Source organism: Hesperophylax consimilis, chromosome 15 (genome assembly GCF_061612785.1).
Source record: "Hesperophylax consimilis isolate HC1 chromosome 15, BYU_Hcon_1.0, whole genome shotgun sequence".
NCBI classification, from domain to species: Eukaryota; Metazoa; Arthropoda; class Insecta; order Trichoptera; family Limnephilidae; genus Hesperophylax; species Hesperophylax consimilis.
Genome location: NC_142850.1, coordinates 25,649,356 through 25,669,598, shown reverse-complemented (window position 1 = coordinate 25,669,598; position 20,243 = coordinate 25,649,356). Strand labels below are relative to the sequence as shown.

At 36.7% G+C, this 20,243-nt stretch overlaps 1 protein-coding gene across 4 annotated transcripts in view; it reads left to right on the top strand.

The window, feature by feature from the left end:
- The window catches only part of smash (smallish), a 332,173-nt gene extending 312,882 nt beyond the window's left edge, over positions 1 to 19,291 (top strand). Inside the window, exons 10-19 of one of the 4 annotated variants that reach the window (XM_089640402.1) lie at positions 1,374 to 2,780; positions 5,678 to 6,088; positions 8,923 to 9,261; positions 10,348 to 10,629; positions 12,609 to 12,662; positions 14,009 to 14,409; positions 15,173 to 15,305; positions 16,359 to 16,469; positions 16,707 to 16,992; positions 17,436 to 19,291. In XM_089640402.1, coding sequence (XP_089496528.1) covers positions 1,374 to 2,780; positions 5,678 to 6,088; positions 8,923 to 9,261; positions 10,348 to 10,629; positions 12,609 to 12,662; positions 14,009 to 14,409; positions 15,173 to 15,305; positions 16,359 to 16,469; positions 16,707 to 16,992; positions 17,436 to 17,623 — 3,612 coding nt within the window. In that variant the 3' untranslated portion in view covers positions 17,624 to 19,291. Of the gene's footprint in view, positions 1 to 1,373; positions 2,781 to 5,677; positions 6,089 to 8,922; positions 9,262 to 10,347; positions 10,630 to 12,608; positions 12,663 to 14,008; positions 14,410 to 15,172; positions 15,306 to 16,358; positions 16,470 to 16,706; positions 17,001 to 17,435 lie in introns of all 4 variants that reach the window. The other 3 variants (XM_089640404.1, XM_089640405.1, XM_089640403.1) reach the window with 3 other exon arrangements.
- Positions 19,292 to 20,243: the final 952 nt, after the last annotated feature.

The following is a 20,243-nucleotide window of genomic DNA, read 5'->3' as shown; positions in this document are numbered from 1 at the left end:
TTACCCCATCAAGCCCACTGCTATATTTTTTATCTGTCATTTGGTTCCATGAAAAAACAGAATAAGTAATAAAAATTAAGGAAAAAACACACCTAACCAAACTAATTGATTGAGCGTAGTGAAGTCCTGTTTTAATTCAACCGTTTTGCTGTAAATTTATATGTATGTTCCTTTTTCGGTTCAAGATGGTATTCATTTTAATGGTTTATTAAAGATTCTTTTTTCAAATGTGAAATCGTCATTTGGACATCCTTATTCTATCACGAAGAAAGTTTGAAAAAAAGAATAATTGTTATAAAGATAGTGACGTTTCATTGGATAAATTTTATAATTCCTTATTTCAAATTTTTAAAAATGTTACATGAAATATATGGTTTATAATTAAGTAGGTAGGTATTTAGGTACCTTTACAAATATTATATTTTCAGAGGGAATTTGAAAGGGTTATAATTTCTTAAATAATTTAAAAATAGAAACATATTTACAGTTCGCAGAATTACTAGTCTAAACTAACCTATTATTTTTTATCATGTTCTGTTTTATAGAGTTACCTTACCAATCTTTTCCCCCAAACATTCTCACCGAAATTCAAATACAATCATTGGAGTGCCAATCAACGCCATTTTGAATTCATGGCATTTGAATGGCAATCTAATTACAAGTGATCTTTACTCCAAAACTGAATATTACAACACTTTTGGCAGTTATATTATTTATCAATAGTACCTATATTATTCATTTTGCATTCTTTGTTTTTAATTTCTTAATCTGCCATATATTTAACTGCCAATCTTATCCCAAAAACATCTCCAATCTAACATCTTCAGAAATTTATCTCAGCTTAATATTATGACACTGTGGGAGTGTCAGTCGTATTATTTTTATCAATGATGTTATTTTAATTATTTTATGTCATCAATATACATAGATCATCTGATTCAAGAGAAAAAAAAAAAAAAAAACATTAATGAATTCTTATCAATGACCTTAAAAAAAATGGTCATTTTTTAACACGGGTATTATCTGGTTCAAAATAATCTGAAACAATATACGTATATTGTTCCTATGTAGAGGAAATGCATATTTATACATGAATGTATCTATCAGACTTATTGTAATGAGTGTATTTATGAGAGAATATTTAAAAGCTTCCTGCAATAATCCTGAAAAAATTAAGACAATAGGGAAATAACAACGTTTGAGTTAACTTCTGTAATTTTACTGAGTTTCCTATGATGGACATGTATTGATTACGTAGTTGCCTTTTTGTGTATGTTTCTTTTGCAATATGTAAATGTTTATGTATTTTATTTGTGTGCAACATTTTGTGTTGTCGTGTTCAGTTTTTAATGTCCTCTATTAATTATTTACAGAGCGATGGAATGGATTTGGACAAAAATCATTCCGATCTTGACAACATGTCCGAAGTGGGCATCAGGAAGTTGGGATCCAGCGCCAATGAGTATGACACATGCACCACCGCTACCATCAGCTCTCCGGAGCCCGAGGAATACACGTACGAGGGAGCAATTCAAAACTACAAGTCCAGAATCATACCCAGAACTCAGTCCACCGATGTTATCAACAATAAGGTTAACTCTCTGAAGGACTCCATAAAAGAAAAGTCCCCCGAAAGTTATACAAATGGTAACTTGAGACGGACGTCTCTGGGAAATAAAATTGAAAATAAACTTTCCTCGTTTGAACAGAGGCGCTCTTCCAGTGTTGAGCTGAGCAACGCTGACACTAATAAGAAGGTCCTTCCAAAAGTTGACGTCCTCAAACGAAGGGAACTCTTCGAGAAGGAATCCTCTCCCGAATCCAACGGACTGGGCAAAAAGCTGAATGGAGATTTGAGTAACTCCAAATCTATCAAAGACCGTCTATCACACTTAGAAAAGCTCACTGAATATCCAGACACTGTTAAGAGTACCAGCGTACTTCCCACAGAGGCCAGCAGCCTCAAGCAAAGGCTTTCGAGTCTAGAGAAGCATGTGGCTGTCACAGACAAAATCTCCACCAAACTGTCAAATGGTGATCTTTCAAATGTGCCGTCTGTCAGAGATAGACTTTCAAGTTTGAAGTCTCATAACTCCCAAGATAAACTTACTGTCAATAATGTAATGTCATCCGGTATGACACAAACTATTAAAGAAAGGTTGTCCAATCTGGATTCGGCCACCAACAAGAGCGTGATTCGTGCACCTGAAAGGGAGATCACTATTAAGTTGAAGCAAAATAATGGCTATGACGATATGGAATTCAGGGAAGATTCTTCCTACGAAAGTCACCAGAACAGTAGCGAGCGAAACAGTAGTCCCGAAAGTGGTCTGTATGATAGCAAACGCTTCCATCGCTCTTTGGATAGCCTGGACACAGATGATAATCTGCCCACTGGAAAATTTGAAAGGATTCAGAGCTCCGAGGACTTGTGTGGAGAAACAGGAACCGGAGGAGAGACAGACCGTGAAGACAGTGGCATCCATACTGGAGATGTTTCATGCGCTGTGTCTCACGCAGACGAAACTGGCGAGGATCACTTGTCTCTCACCCTCCTGGGAACCTCAACCGTCTCTCAAGACACCGTGGTGAATGTGGATGGAATCCTCAGTGAATCCCCGCATCCCGACACCGAGGACTGCAGCTACAAGGACTTCTGCCCGGTGCTGTCACATTCCTCCGTGACTGAAGACGACCCTCCCACCGTGGAGGAAACCACTGACGTGTTCTTCGACCGCGAAGAAGAGGACACCGTCAAGTCCCTGGAGCCGGACACCAGCGTAAGTCTCCAAGAGAACTCTGTCGGTTCAGAGAGCGATATGGTGTTTGAAGGGAAAATGTTAATTCATGTTAATTTCAAAGAAATCTGTTCTAAATTGGGTAACTCTCTAAACAACTTAGATTCTACTTCTAACAATACTAACGAAGTATCCGATAGAGGTAGAGCTGTGTCTTGTGATATGCCTATGGTGATGGTATCTGAAATGTCTACTAACAAATCTTCTCTTTCATCTAAAACTTGTGTGCAATCCAAACCCGAACCCCCTCCCAAGCCGAGTCTCTCCCCGGGCTCCTTTCAGCTCAAGTGCAAGACTCCCACAGAGCTGAGCCCCGCTTGCGATAAGTTTCTCCAAAGTCCTCCTGTCTTGGAGTCCAGTGGGCGGTGGACCATCCTGCAGATCAACAACAGAACCTCTCCCAGTCCATCACAGCCCATCACCCCTATCCTAGATATGCCTGAAATTATACCCGCTAATCTTTCAAAAGAGGACGACTACGAATATAATTGTCTCGAGGAAAAATTTGTCTTCAAGGTATGCAACAACTTTTTTAACGATCATTCTCACGGGAAAAGTCAATCTCTGTCTAGTGATGTCCATGCGAATCCTGAAACCAAGTAACAATAATAATAATGATGTTTATAATTTTCTATCAACATAAGTAACATTTAATGTCCGTCGATTTAATTTTGTCTGATTATTTCGTAGCCTCGATGATGAACGATAATAATTATTTATTTTTACTGTTTGCAAAGTATGTAAATGTAAATATTCTCCTTTTTTGCTAATCGAGCCCTCGAATACTAATACCTCAATTCCTAACCATTTATGTACTTTAAACTTTAGATAAATGTAAACCCTTTATTGTTAGAACATGAATGTAGAAATATGCCAATAAAATAATGAGATCATTTTGAAAATAAACTCACGTTTGTTATTTTTGTATTTCATCTTCAGCAACCCTCCTAAACAGCTTTTACATTTCATTAATCGGTTTGATGCACAAGTTCTTTAAAATTTATTAAATTTATAATCATCCTGCCTTATTTACATTAAATTGTCTCTCAATATTCAGGCAATCTTTTTATCTCACGCAGGATGAAATCTGGTAGTTTGGACTTATACATCAAACCATTACATTATTCTCTATGGTTCTTGTGGTAATGGTATTGTGAAGTATGTATTATTGTGAAGACTTCATTTCATACGGCGACCTTGTTCTCTTATCAGGAATAATCATTTGCAAAGGAAATCTCTATGAAAATAATATTATCAGAGCTATCTCTCAACGATGTTTGTTGAGCATCTTTCAAAGAAGATAACATCGTTCCGGCACTGAAAAAAATCGCAGACTCTCAGTTTTATTTCACCGAGCCAAAAGCAGGATTCAAATATTATCCAAGTTAAAGTTACTTTAAGGAAAAACCGAGTTAATGGGATGGTAACATTAATACAGTTATAACATGGTAAAAGTGCTAATAGATGAGTTGTTAAAATGGAGATTTCAACACTGATTGTATACCAATGTTGTGTTTTCATTTTGGGATAGTTAAACAGCACCAAGTATCGTCTCACGTACGTCTTTTCTTTTTCTATGTTTTTCTCGTTTGTGAGCATGAATAGTTTTAATCTAACAAAATGGTTAATTTTATAAACTTTTATGCATGCTTTTGTTAAAAGTTTATTGTTTATTTCATATTTTTTAAACTATTGCATGTTGTTTTATTGTTATGTAATCGAATATTAATGTACGAACGTGTCTTTGTTTTCAACCATTTAATTAATGTTTCTGATGTCGACGGGTTTTTATTTAGAATCTTGGTTTATTTGGCCTGATATTAGCTAAATCAGTTAATCCTGTCAAAATCAAAGATGTTAATAAAATTAACCTAACCTAACCTAACTACAAAAACTGATGTTTTGAGTTATGCTTGGTTTCGGTAATTCTATAATCATATTTATTAGTGACTTATAGCTCTATCTCGTACATAAAGCCATTAAAGAGATATAGTTGGGCATATCAGCATTCCAATCTTTATTTGCGTTAATCTCAACATTATGTTTTATAGATAGGCCCTTGTGATCTTAAACCCCTGAATAATAATAACCATAAATTATAAAAATTTAATGTCAAATTTCTAACAATAAATTATATAAGATCACACTGTTTTGCAGGGGATTGTAAATTCTCTTCATCAACTTATTTAAAATACATCCATTGCTTCTTCCTGCTATTGGTTAATTTTGCTTATTCCTAAAAATTGCTTCCTGGAACTTTGCGACTTAGTTCCCTTATTCTTAAATTATTATTTATCCTCAAATTTCAATGTTACACAAAAGTAATCTTAATATCATCTTACCTTATCATTTTTATTTGATCTTAATAGATCTTTATGTAGCAAAAACATTTAAAAACAAAATTCTTGAAATAGTTTTTGTATTACAATTATTGCAATATGTAATTATACATCAATAAATGCATCAAAAAATGTACATGATTAATTACACGACAACACATTTCCATGATAAATGGAACATGCAATCAATATTATTTAATCAAAACGTTATCATTTTATCTGCATGATTGTTATCTTTCATTTTTTGATATTAACATACTTAGCTTACACTGTTCAGTCCGAAATATACCCTCAACATGAGTGAAGCTTTGAAGGTTTTTTTATTTAATTTTTCATTATAGTTTACACAATCACGTTTTTTTAATGTTAAAGTGATAAATTTTTTTTTTAATATTTCTGTGGATTTGAGTGAGCTTTTACACTTTCTGTTGATTTACAGCTTTCACGCTTTTGAATTTACGATTATTCTTTTACGTCAATGTGAAGTGTGCTTTCATGTATAGAGTTAGGCGAGAATTATATAAAGTTTTATGTTGACAGGTGGTTGATGCTCTAGAAATTGCCTTTGAGGCCATCGACATAGACGAGCCAGTGTTTGACGAAAAGGTCAAAGAGAAAATGGTGGATCTGCCGAGAGTGGAGGAGAGTCTGAATATCCTCAAGTCGAAGAAAGAGACTTCCCCGCTCCAAGAGATAATCAAAATGGAAGAGTCAAAGATGGTCGCAGAGAAGGAAATCATCGACGAAGCTGTGACGAAACAGTTTACGCAAAGCATGCCGAAACATGTGCCGCAACACGTGCCTCTGTATGAGAATATAGACATGTTGTATTCTGGTTTGGCGGTCAGTAACGACATGGTGGGTTTCCCCTTGGGGCCTCCCAAGAACGCCATGGAGCCTCCCAAGGAGAAGCCTCCACCGCCACCCGTTGATGATGACGATCTTAACTCGGTAAGTTATTACATAGTTTAGTTTCTTTTCTTACCTTTCTTCTTAAAATAGTTTCATCCTGGCGATGCAAAATATTACTAAGGTGGGTTATACACGGTGTCCAGAAACTACTGGTACAAGCGGGAAACTGGTGAATCTAGATCGCACGGAGAACCCAAAAAAATAATCCAAGCATTTAGATTTTTTTTAAACCTTTTTTTTGGCAACTAAATGGATAACAAAACTTTTAGAGATGGATCAAAACAGCTGATATTAACCAAATTATCCAAAACTAAAAATTAACAATCCAAATGATGTAAATTCACCAGTTTTCCGATTGTATCACTAGTTTCTGGACACCAATATTGAATCTCAATTTACTGATCCACCCATTGCGGAATTTTCTTTTTATAACTTGATTACTGAATTCTGAGATACCAAGAAATGCATTCGCAAATTTAGTTGAAATTCTCTAATCTGCAAATGATAAATAATCTTTATAAGGTCCTATGTCCCTTGATTGCAAATTAGATTATCTACTTTATCTACTTTGGCATGTGAGGGTATTGGTAGACTTAGTTATATTTTGCATTAACATTCACATTTTGATTTTATATTGCATGACCCGGCGAAAAGTGACTCTGATTGTGAGGTTATATTATATTATCTGCTAATCCGTTACCATTAGATTATAAGTTTTTTAAATTTATCAGTAGTTAGTTTCTAAATTATTTTTAATATCCATAACCCGAGATACTTTTCACTGGAGCATTTGGTTAATTTTGTTAAAATAGTTATAACTTTTATCTTAGTAATCTTCTTGTTTTAAAATCAATCAATCCCTTCATACATTTCTTAAGCTTGTTTATGTCTTCCTTTAGTACCTATTTTATTACTTGTATTATATTTTAGTAAACTTGTGCATGTTCTTATTCGCTTGAGTGCCGACGTATCTGCACAGATATGGCGGCAAAGTGAAAAAATCATTTCTCTGAGCTATTCTGACGAAGCTACTTATGGTAGACAATATGCTATTTTTATCAATATATATATATGTAGACACATTATCTGGTAAGACAGTGAAAACGAATAAGTTACTACGAAAACAGAATCAGCTGGCGGTCAGCGAAAATTTTGCATCGGCACACCAAGAGTTAAAGGAACTTAAATACTACAGGTTTTTCCAATAAGAGGTGTTATTTTGATATTCAATCGTAAAAGATCAATGGTTTCGTTGCTTGTGTGGCACGTAGCGCCGTCTTGTTGAAAGTAAACGTTGTCCAGATCAATGCCATCCAATTCCGGCCATAAAAAATCATTAATCGATCAAAAAATAAAAAATCATCATCTCGATAGCGATCCATTCACCGTAACTGTTGCTCCAGCCTCATTTTCGTAAAAGTAAGGTCCAATGACTCCGCCGGACCATAAACTGCATCAAACAGTCACACATTGAGGATAGAGAGGCTTTTCAACAATAACTCTTGGGTTTTCCGAGCCCCAGATGCGACAATTTTGCTTGTTGATGAAGCCACCGAGGTGGAATTTTAGTCATTTCAATGCGTTGTTGAAGCGTGTATCGTTCCATTTTTATTAATGGCGTAGTTTCTACTTGTTAAATGTCAAAAAATTACAGCTGCAAAAGTAACATCTACCGAAATAGCGGGCTATTCAAAATAACACCTCTTATTGGAAAACCCTGTATGTTCTATGACGGTCTGGCCACTGAGGGTTTCGTTTTAATCTCTCTCTTTCTGTTACATGCATCCGTTTGTGAGAAAGAGGGCGAAGTTACAATGGAACTGTCAGCTGTCTGTCTTTATCTTTTCGCATTGCATGATGATTTATAATGAGATATTTTAAATTTGGTGTTATGTAAATCTTTAGTTTTCTTTGTATATTAGTTAGAAAATCTTCTTAAGAACTCCTGTATTTCCAATTATTGATACTTTTTTCTACTTTAAATCATTTTGCTTGAATAAATCGCAACCTTTCCTTAAAAACTACAAATCTTTTATTATTCTTCCTTTCCTATCCTTTCCCATCTTTTAAACTCTTCATTAACAATTCTTTCTTCCATCTTTCTAATTTATCTAAAGGTGTTGTTTGCTGTGTTTTCATCTTGTGCATGAAGTCCAAATATAGTTTCAAAGATTTTCATCTCAAATATTTGAGAATTTAAATATATTTTTTTAAGATAATATAATTTTGAGTTACGTCTCATTTCTCAGGTATCGTGTTCTCTAGCAACTAAAATTTTATAGGTATTTTAAAATAATTTATTGTGATAATTCACTGGCAGATTCAAACCTTTTAGTACCTACTCATTTAATCTTTCATCTTTTGTATCAGATGATGAAATAAGAGTAGTAGTTTCACAGAAGGTTAGGTCGGGATGTTTTGTAGATATTCAAATGTCATCAAACAATCGTCATCAAATGGCCAATGACATAAGAAAAGGTCCATGTTAAACTCCGACCCTAAATCTGTTTCACAGAAGGTTAGGTTGGGATGTTTTGCAGATATTAAATGAAACATTCGTCATCAAATGGCCAGTGACATATGAAAGGTCCATGTTAAACGCCGACCCTAAATCTGTTTCAGCTTTTGAACAAATTGTGATGAGCAGAAAAACACTTGTGTTGTTTTGTTGCAATGCTTGTCAGTTGTTCACAATTTGTATAAATAGCTGAATAGTACCTAGAATCGCCGTTTAACATGGACCTTTCAAATGTCAAAAAACAAAATGGCGCTTTTTGGTCATTTGATGACAGTGATAATAAGTATATTAGAATTTCTGTGAAATACCTCAGTAATATTGTTGCCATGATCTGAAATATAAACAAATATTTCAGGCCCCTTTGATTCGCTTAAACTCGACCAAACGTATAAAGAAAGAGATAAGAAACAAGCGATCGAGCTTCCTGGGGCTCGAGGGCGGGGAAGATGACAGCTACCTGGAGCCACAACTGTCGCTGGCTCCTCGTCCCGACATCACCAGCTTCCTCCAGGAGGAGACGAGGGTTGAGAAGATGCTCTACCGGAAGACGCTGTACTACGACTCGGACTCCAATCTCGGAGAGAGCCGGGATTCCGGAGTCGAGCTGGACCGCGGACACTCTGATGACACCTGGTCCAACAAACAGCCTTCTCCAGACACTCTGTCCGAACAACACAGTCGTCAGGGAAGCGAGGTAACTTTATATCATTACATACAACTTTATCCTTGGACAGTTCTTTTAGAACTGTAAAGTCTTTCGTACACATAGATACTTACAAGCCACGTGATTGTGATGCAACCACAAGTCGTCTACGGATATGCTACTTTTTGAAGCTGGTTTCCATGCATGGCGCTACCCAAATTATACTGAGATTGATGTCAAACTGACTCTTTTTCCAACCTCAATCGAACCAAACACCCCCAAATGGCATTTCTCGTGTTCTTCTTTATTCTATGGTTTTTGTATACTGTTCTATAAATATTAAATTTATTTTTCAGCTTCACTCGTTGCACGGTGTATCGGTACATACCCGACCATATTTAGAGTAAAAAATGTTACATTATTTTATTTTTATCTCTTAAATCAAAAAATGTTTATTTCTGTCACATGTCGCCACTGGTTACTTCGATTTTTCACAAGGCCCACTTGTACCACGTGGTACACATAGCATTGCACAGCATTGAATAGTCACCGGTGAACAGAAATAAGATCACGGTACATACTGATACACCCTGTACAGACAGCATTATCTGCGCTTGAAACTGACACATGCTTCAGTTGTTTTCTGCGCATAGAACATACGCTGTACATACATAGTCTGATATCAAATTGTGTGGATAATAACAGTGCTATCGTTCGACATGTTCATGTTCAGCATCACTCTACATCATAAGTGCTAATAAATCAATAAATACATCAAATACTATCATAATTCATACTGCAACAGTAATTTCGAGAGAGTTGATCCTTCGACAATAAAAATAGCGAGATAAGAACTATCATTACTTTAGCATGATTTGTTACAAGTTCGGTGAAAACCAATATTCAATCGATTCCTTTATTCCTGCTCATCCCACTTTGCCTGAATTCCGGCCAATCAAACTCCAACCTTATTTCCATCCTTAGTTCCCAAGTTCCGAGTCCTAATAAAACAGTGCTTCCTAGTGTGCTGGTCGCACCGGGACAGGAGTGCTCCTAGCTACAGTGGTACATTGGTATTGTATCATATCAATGTATTATAAGTTCGAGTTTTAATTTTGATTCTTTTTTATTCCAAAGCCGTTCACGAACACGAGCATGACATCGGAAGAAGAAGAGATGGGTAAAAAAGACCGTGATTTCACCGACGGTTCCGATAATGAGAAAAGTCGCCATTTCGCCAAACCTAACTCTTACTCGGAACGGCAAGACCTAATGGGGCAACAGCTTACGGACAAACTGATCAAACTGGAGCAGGAGAAGATCATGTTGGAGAAGCAGAGGAGCATCGACGGAGACAACGGTGCTGCGGAAGATGACGGAAGGATCAGAAGTCTGGAAGAACAAATCAGGGAGCAGCAGGTTAGTATTTTTCTGTTCACATCGCATCCTGCATTCACCGAGTGGCTTTTCATCTAATCCTAAAGCTCACATATTAATATTATTCAGCATATTGTTCAAGTCTCCATGACCAAAGTGCAAGAAGTTTGTAAGGTTCCTTAAAAAAACCCGGGTGTTTGAAATCCCTCCTATTCGATGTCATCATCAAATCAGTAATTAGCATCATTTTGAATTTTTGACATTTGAACCGTTTTCTACTGATTCTCGGCAGTTCAGAGTTTGGTGAAATTTTGATGACCATTGCACCACAACAGCTTAATCAACGGCTGATCAAACAACCCAACTCTGTCAAGCTGTAGACGGACTGAGGACCAACATGGACCGTTCTGAACGTTATAAATTCACAGTGGTGCTGAATTTATGTCGACATTAAATGTGACGGAAATCCAAATACCCGACCCTATTTTTTTTAAAGTCGGAGGCGGTTTACTTACGTTCCCCGCGAGCACTTAGGCCATAGGCCCATTGTACTATCTCCCATTTTACCTCATTCCCTTGCCAGTAACCCGGTCCCTTTTATGAAGTTCACCAGGGCTGTCATTGGATATGTGGCGATGTCTTCTGGTTCCACACTGTGTCTTCCCAGGTATCTGAGCCTTATTCCCAGCAGAGCGGGACATTGGCACCATAGGTGAATTGGAGTCTCTTCCTCCTCTTCACATTTCCTATAGATGTTGGTGTTTTCCACTCCCAACAGTTGCATGTGTCTCCTGAGATGGCAGTGTCCCGTTAATAGTCCTACCAGTTCCCTCAGTGAGTTTCTGTCCATATCGAGTAGTTGCCTGGTTCGGTTAGGGTCCGGTCCGTTTATGAGTACTTTAGATTGCCTCATTCCGGGTGCCTTCTTCCATTCCTTCCATTATTGGGATTTGACCCACCTCTCGATATGTAGTTTGGTGTGGCAAGCTGCTACTCCTACGGCCGGCTCAGATCACGCAAGTGGTGCTTTCGCCCCTTTCCTTGCTAGTTCGTCAGCCCGCTCGTTGCCCTCAATACCTTTATGTCCTGGTACCCAGAGCAGGGTTACTTTATTGATGGTCGCCAGTTCTATAAGGATAGTCCTGCATTCCATCACCAGTCTGGAGTCGCATCTGTTACTTTCCAGTGCCATTAAGGCCGCCTGGCTATCCGAACATATATTTATGTTCTTATTTCTGTACCCGATACTCATATTCTCCTGTGCGCAGGCTAAGATGACTTTCATCTCAGCTTGAAACACAGTGCAGTGCATTCCTAGAGGTATACTGAGTTCCCTCTTAGATCCCTGTAGACAGACCCCGGCCCCTGTTCCTTCCTCCATCTTGGACCCGTCTGTGAACCAGATTAGTTCCTGTTTGGAGTTTGGACCTGGGACCGTGTCCCATTCCTCCCTTGTGGGGTACGTCACTTTAAACAGCTGTCCGAAGAAGTATTCGGCTTGTTTGCCGTCCTGCTTCATCCCAGCCGTCGGACTAATTGCCCTCAGTCTTATTCCTATCCCGACCCTCAATCTAATCTTTTTTTTTGGCCGGGGCAATTAATCGCAAATTAAAAAAAATACAACAAGATTGTCAAAATATGCGGTGGTTAATAGGTACGATAATGGGCGTTACGTGACAGACACTTAGACCCCGGGTAACTACTGCACTTAGTATGTTTTACCAGTGCGTATTTGGGTTATCTTATCACAATAATCTGATTTAAACCATTTACATCAACTTCATTGATATATTTTTGTATCATTGATCAGATATCCACACTTAAACTGCTGTCGTAGGAATTCCTTACAATATGCTTGCACTTCAGTCACGATATTTTTGTGTTTTCACTTGTATTGTTTTGTTCTCATTTCGATGTATGCATCCTCTTTTATTTCACTCATTACACTAAATAATAATATTTCCCATTTGTCCGCTAACTTGTTTGTAAATAACAAAACATCATCCCTGTTTTAATTTCAGAAGAAGGAACTAAAGGAAAGGTCCGACGATTCTTCTGATGACGGGCACTTCGAGGTGAATAATCCGTTACCATTGACAAAATTAACCATCTACTTTCTGTTCTCCCGTTGCATGCTCTTACACCTCTAACAATCCATTCTAAGGCTGTACTTAAAAGAATTCGCTTTAAAATATTAAGAATTATTCGTTTGCGCTCGTTAATTATTATTCGTTCTCGTACATACACAACATGAATTTGAGTAAATCATTTTGTGCAGATAGAAACTAAACTCTTTCAAGAAAGGATTACAAACACAATATTGCCTTGAATTACCAATACAATATTATATTTATATACCTTTCTTGAAAGCATTGAGTTTGTTTACGGACAAAGCTATTCTATGAAAGAGCAGATTACGAATTCTTTTAAGTATAGCCTTAATAACTAATTGATTACTATTGATTTGCATTCATTGGGCATTTTTACAATTTATAATTTTAATATCAGCATGGCATGACGGCATAACAACGAAGCAAAATATATGGGTTTGTATGAAGATGCTCTTAACGTTACCTACATTACATTAACGTAACGTGGCATGCCGTGGGCGTCAATGACATACAAACCCATAAATTTTGCTTCCCTTACCGTGCCGCAATAATTATAAAAGCGCCCACTGAATAACACAAGCATGACTTATTAATATATCATCAACACATCTCAACATCAATGTTAATATTATATCATACTTACTTCATAGGTACGTATTAGGAAAGTGATAAAATGCTAAAATGTAACACATGACCTAACATGTGACCTCATATAATGTTGTATAATAATGACTTCATGCTTTTTATAAATTATTCCAGCACTGTTATGTGACTGTATTTGTTTTACCAGTATTTCAATGGAATTCATAACATGCGGTGTAATCTTCTTTAAATTTTTTGTTGCTAACGTCATGCTCTTTTTAAATACATCTATTTAAATTTCGATTTTGTTTTTGTTTCTGTGAATGAATGAATGAATGAATGCTAATTTTGGGCATACCATTGCTGAATGACATCATCCTCATCGACTGCGATTGAGGTTTTGCTCGGCGAGCTGATCTGTTGCGTACATTTACACTGATCGCTTCGTGATGGACAGACGGACAACGATCTAGCTAGACCTATCTGATCTATCCGTCGAGGGAATTCTGCGCATTACACCCTCCGCCACTTCGACACACTTCCATGCCATATCTTCTTTTGTTTCTATTACCTTTTTCTTATCTATTTCTAGTACAAAATGTATACATATTACATGTTGATGTTATATTTTCAGTTTTAGATGGTGATCGGTTATTTCCTTGGATTTTTCTTTAGCATCCAAAACAAAGTCCCATAAATTAAATTTGAAATCATGATTTGATTTGCAGGAAGTCCTCCGGGTGGAAAGGGAGCTCCTGCAACTGGAACAAGAAGAGCTCAAGAGACAGAGAGACAACCTGGTGTTCAGAGAGAACCAGGCCCGCCGCGGACGTTCGCTCCAAGACATAAACATGATACAATCGTACCCGGCCCGCGTGTCCAAAGAACCGGTGTACTCTTATGCACCCCCAGCACCGGCGGGAGTGAACTATCGCCAGTCGATGCCCGACCTGGCCATGGAGCAAGCGGAGATTGTTGCCTTTGCTGCTGCGGTGGCTAACGGGAAACCCAGCCCGGCCGTGGCGAAAGCCAACCCGATGATCATCAAGAAGTTGCCGCCCCCGGTTCCACCGCTAAAACCGACCAGGACTACGAGTCTAGAAATGCAGGAACGAGAACTCAATGTCAGGTTGGTTACATTTCAATTCATTGTGCATACATATTAATAATAAATGGAAAGATTATACATTATTACACTTACTCCGTGGAATGCCAGGGTTAAAATGCTATTCGCCCGTCATACGCTGGCTGACCCTATTTGCGTAATATTTTGCAAAAAATGGTTTTGTAAATGATACTTTTTTCCAGATAATATGTTTGTATATTTATAATGTTTTCGATATCTTTCCTAAGTAGATTCTTGAGGATGAATTTTTTTAATCTAATGTTATAATTAAAAAATATTCTTGAGTTTTATTATATTTTCCAGATAAATAAACGTTCTTCACGATAAAAAATAATTCATATGAAGGCTTTTCTGTAAATAAATACGGCACTACGATTTTTAAAAATTAAAATTTTGACAAGATATATTGTGCACTTTTTTTTTTTACAAACATTTGCAAGCGACGAAACGACAAGCTAGAAAAATATTAAAATACCTTATTTCCTTACCAAGCGAATCAAATTTATTTTAGTATGCTAGGAGCATTTTTTAAGATTCAAAATATCATAAAATCGAGACAAGTGTGGTGAGCTACTAGCAAATCCACTTTTCAAAAGGGGGATTCATTTGTATCAATCATCGAAACATAAACACCATGTAAAAAATACAGTACATAATATATATAGGAAAATGAGACATAGGAACTGTGTTTATTAAAATGATATAAAAACTGAATTGACTGTACACTAATTATCTTATTGTGTAACTAATTTGATGCATGTTCCAGGAGTAGCAGAATGCCGTCAGCATCCTCGGAGTACGCCAACATTGACCGAGAGTCAGGACTGGTGTTGAGGCAGAAGCCCCCGGTGAACAACAATGCCGTTCCCCATCACCAGATGACCAGAAACACATTGCATGTTAGTCCACCATCATATTATTACCTACAGACCTACGTTTATTCTGTAGTATCCACTCTTTCTGTGTGCTACTGTTGAGTTATTATTTTTTATTAATGACTAGCTGACGTGTACCCGGTGTTGCTGGGCATTATCCTTAAGAGATAGACATATACCATCGCGAACTATTCTGTAGTCCTTTTTAAGATATACAATTCTGAAGTTCATTATTTTGATGTATCTCATAAGGTTTAGCCAGCGTTAGCAATGTAAGCGCCCATCATAAAATATATTTTTTACGAGTTGATTACAAAACATCCACATTCTTCTACTTTCCATAAATGTAGTATGCATGTATTATATATATATATATATAAACCTTTCGGAAGAAATTCTCTAAATGATAGTGAAAACCCTATCAAAATCTGTTGAGTTGTTTAGAAGAACTAAACGCACAAACAGACAGATGCGGATAGCAACTTTGATTTATACTATTTAGAGAAAAGGATGATTTATGCGTAAATAGGCAGCTAAATATTGCGATAATCCAATAAACCCACATAGGCTAGCCAGAGTGGCTGATAAACTCAGTATCGCCCTGGTGAAAGACCACCATTCAGAATCGAAAATTTGCTTGAATGACTTTAGCCGTGTTTGGAGACCAGAACTAAATACCCAGGTACTTCCAACCAGCCTCACAACATACCCTAATTGGGGATATTGTAGGTCCACTGGCTCTGGAAAATGGGAGACAAGGAAGATGGTCATTAAATCTTTCACTCATAATATGGCGCCCCACATTTGTTTCGGTGACCGGATAAATCATCAAAATGATAATTCATCACATCTTTAAAAAGTTATATAAAGTCATGGAAAGTGATGAAACAAAAACTTTTTTAACTGGGTTAGGTTAGGTAGGTTAGGTTAGGTTTAAATTTTATTTTTTTTCATCATGACTTTATATCACTTTTTAAATGTGTGTTGAATAGTCACTGTGTTGAGTTATCATGGAACCATTTGTTTCTGCCTCCACACCGAATGCATGGCTTTAAATGCTATACTGTCTTCCCTCAGGCCCTCAGTGCAGCTCCGAGGTCCAGGTTGATCCCCGCAGCAGATTGGCTCCAGCCCAAGAGAAGATCTGACCCACAGAACTATGACTACAATCAGCATTGGCTCATTCAGGTACCAATTTATGCTATTTTTAACATCTACATAACCAGTTTTTCTAAAATGCTGACATTTAATTAATTGACCATCAAGTTATTCTAGCCGTCAGAGTTTAAATTTTGCCCATATATGTCACTAATATGTTCATTTAGTATAAGATAACTACTGTGCTAGTATAAGATAATTTAAACATGACTAATTATCCAGAAAATTACTTATTTTCCAAATTTAAAAAAATTATTTTTGTTTCAGGAAGCAGAACAGCGCAGGATAGACCAGCTCCGCAGCAACATCAAGAAGCAGGCACAGACCAGCCCCCAGAGCCAGAGCCGGCCCAAGCATCTGCCCGATGCCATCATACAGACCCTTACGCAGCGAGCCCAGGGTCTAGGGGGCCCCGCACCTCTAGCCCGGCCCGGGCCCCCGCCACCACCTCCCCCCCTCGCCAGCCCGCCCCCTCCCCCCACAGGAGAATCCCCCGAGAGGATGCTCAGCGTCAGTGGGAAGAAGAAATGCTCACATTGCGCTGAAGAACTTGGTCAGTAGGTGATTCTTTTAAGCATTGAGTAGTAGTAGCTTTGATTGTTTTTTTCTGGTGTAGTTTTTAAAGTTTATGTGATTTATGCTGATTTCGAGAAAGCGTTCGAACATGATATTTTATTGGCTAGCTACTTGTACAATGTCAGTTATGGACGCCAGCTTTCTCATGAATAAAAAATCAACACCAGGATTCCCCAGGGATCAATCCTTGGACCCCTGCTTTTTCTTTTATTTATTAATGACATTGACCAGACCATAAAACTACCTCCACCAGATGAACAAAATTGATTTGACGTGAATAAAATTAAATCATGGACCTTGACGTAATTTTTGAGGCAAATTGTTAAATCAAGTCTCGCTTTTGTGTTATTGTCTCCCATGGCAGCAAGATGTTTGGATTCGTTCTCCTTACTAACTCGATTTTATTTGCTCTTCTTGCAGGTCGTGGTGCTGCCATGATAATTGAGTCGCTCCGACTATTCTACCACTTGTCGTGCTTCCAGTGCTGCGTGTGCGGAGTTCGCCTCGGTGACGGACGCCTCGGGGCAGACGTCAGGGTTCGTCACAACCAGCTGCACTGTCACAACTGCTACTCCAGCGACGACGGGGTGAAGTTCAGCTGCGTCTAGGTCAATAGACTGACGGTTGTCACATGTGTACGTCACTATGTATTGTGATAGTTATCTGGTTAAAAGGCGTCTAGTTTAGCTATGTATTACAATATCAATTTGTCATTCTGAATTATGGCAGTCCCACACGCCATATGATGGAATTAAAAAATATTATAGCAGCTAAATATATATATATATATACCAAGTGATAAAAGAATTTTGTGCAAAAACACTCAACAATTGCCATGTAATGTAAGAATCTATACGGCTATTAACAAAAGCCCTGGGAAATGAAGGAATAGCATTTTCAAAAACAATTGATGAAATCTTACAAAACAGTCATCAATGTAATTGAATTCCCAATCCCTTGATTTAATATGTATTTTATTTAATAACTAATACTTTATTAAATTTGTAATTATGTATCATAAATTATATATATGAATTAATCCTATTCAGTTAGTCAATTCTTTGGGAAGTAGATTTTGAGTGCTTGTTAAAATTTGAACTGGCAAACTGAAGGTGTACTAAATTGAGAAGTGATTTCGTTGTGATTTAGAGAAAAAACTGTGATAAGTGAAAGTGAATAAGTGAACAAGGACCACATAAAGGGAAAGATAGACATTATCGCGGAGAAGAAAAGGAGTGATTGTATAGCGCCGATGATACTTACCATTTGCGATGTGGGAAGTTTGATTATCGCGGTACTTGTAAAAATGTAAATAAGATAGGCGCCGTCTAAATGTAAAAAAGATATCCTACTTTTTCTTAAATTATTGCTGGACATAGATTTGTTGGTAGTTTTAATGATTAACCTCTGAAAGTTTTATATTTCTATTTATTGATTGAAGCGCTAAATTTTGACGCTTTTTTTAGGTTAGTTTGATCGAATAATGAAGAATATGTTGTCACATTTGACCTGAAACGTTGTACATCTTGTTTAAATCGTTCAAAAGTACAAAGAACCAAAATCCACATATTACGTAAATGTCAATATATTATTTATGCCATTTTATACAATAACTAATTATTGATCTGTATAATAATAATGTAGTTTTGAAGATGGAACAAGGATTGGAAAGCTTAAGGTGTGATTCCGAGGTCAGCGGCAGACTGCGAACCCAGCGGCAGACCGCAGACTTCATGTATTAAGTTTGCAGTCTGCAGCTGATCTCGGAGTTATACCTTTAGATTAAACATAGATGTGATGCCATTTACCATGAATATTAGCTTAAGTTATTGTTGTTTTGTTGATGTTTCTTTCTATGCAGGTTTCAGGTTTGAGGAACCAAGTTTTTTTCGAAATAATTTACTATAATATGAAGTGCACATCTGTTCTGAGTCTGTTAATATGCTTTTGTTAATAAGATATCACGATCAGACTTTTATTTTCAATTTCACTTTAAAACTTATTTATATTTTCTTGTATTATTGTGTAATTATTAAGTTAAGGAAAAGGCAATTGTTTAAATATCTACTAAACATCCATAATGTGTAAATAGTAAATTAAGGATTGATAGAAGATAGGAAATGTAAATGAATAGATGAAGTACCTATACTATTATACGATGGCTATCATTATATTATATAACAGTTAAGTCCGTAGACAAACATTACAAAATATATGTTTTTAAATGTGTTCTTTTATAACAGTCTACATTATATAAATAAATATTCTCCTCTTTATTATGTTTTTTATTAGTTTAACCTGTGTAAACAAAACAATATTATAATTAGGGGTTTAAAAGCAAAACCGAGCTATCCACCAATGCAAAATGTTCAGCATTTAAAAAAAAAACAACAATGTGCATAATTTCCATCAAACTTTTTTTGCATGTTTTTGTGAATTTTAAAAAGATTTTTTTTTAAATATTTGTTTCTGCTCAAAAAACAACTTGAAACAACATTACAGTTACATTGGAAGCAACATTTTTATCAACAAAACTTTCTGTTTCGCTTATCTACAACCAAGTATTTTATTACCAAAATTTTATTTCGGCGCTAAAAGGTTTTTGTTTGCATACAAACTAGGAAACTACTCAATATGGATTGAAACTGACTGAGGGAGTTAGTACGACTGTTAACAGGGCACTGCCACCTTAGGAGATTAACAGATAAAATCTGTTAATTTTTAAAATAATAATAATGTATTTGATTATACAATAAATAATTTATATTACATGTCTCTGGGGTAATTACGTTTAAAGTAGTGGTTGCCTCGTGGAATTCGAGCATGCGTCACAACGGAAGGGCTTCTCTTGACTGTGAGTGAGTTGGTGACGCCTCACAGAACTCGGCAAACTGCTGCGGTAGGCAGTGGCGGTTCGTGGTCTTTTTAACAGGAGGTTCAGAAATTCAAGAGAAGATAAACATATCTAATTAAAATTTACTTACTGTTGTCCTTCGTCAAATAGTCGAATACGGCAGCAGTCACACAACTTAAATAAAGTTAGTGGGAGGGGTACCTACATATTATTGTTTTTAAATCACTTTACACTAGACACAATTATTAGATAATGAGAAAAGTTTTATAGGAATTAAATTATATTTATAATTATTAATAAAGGAAAGATCGTTTACTCCAATTTTACACCACGATGGGTCGCCTCCAAAAACTAAACAGGGGAAGCAAAATAAC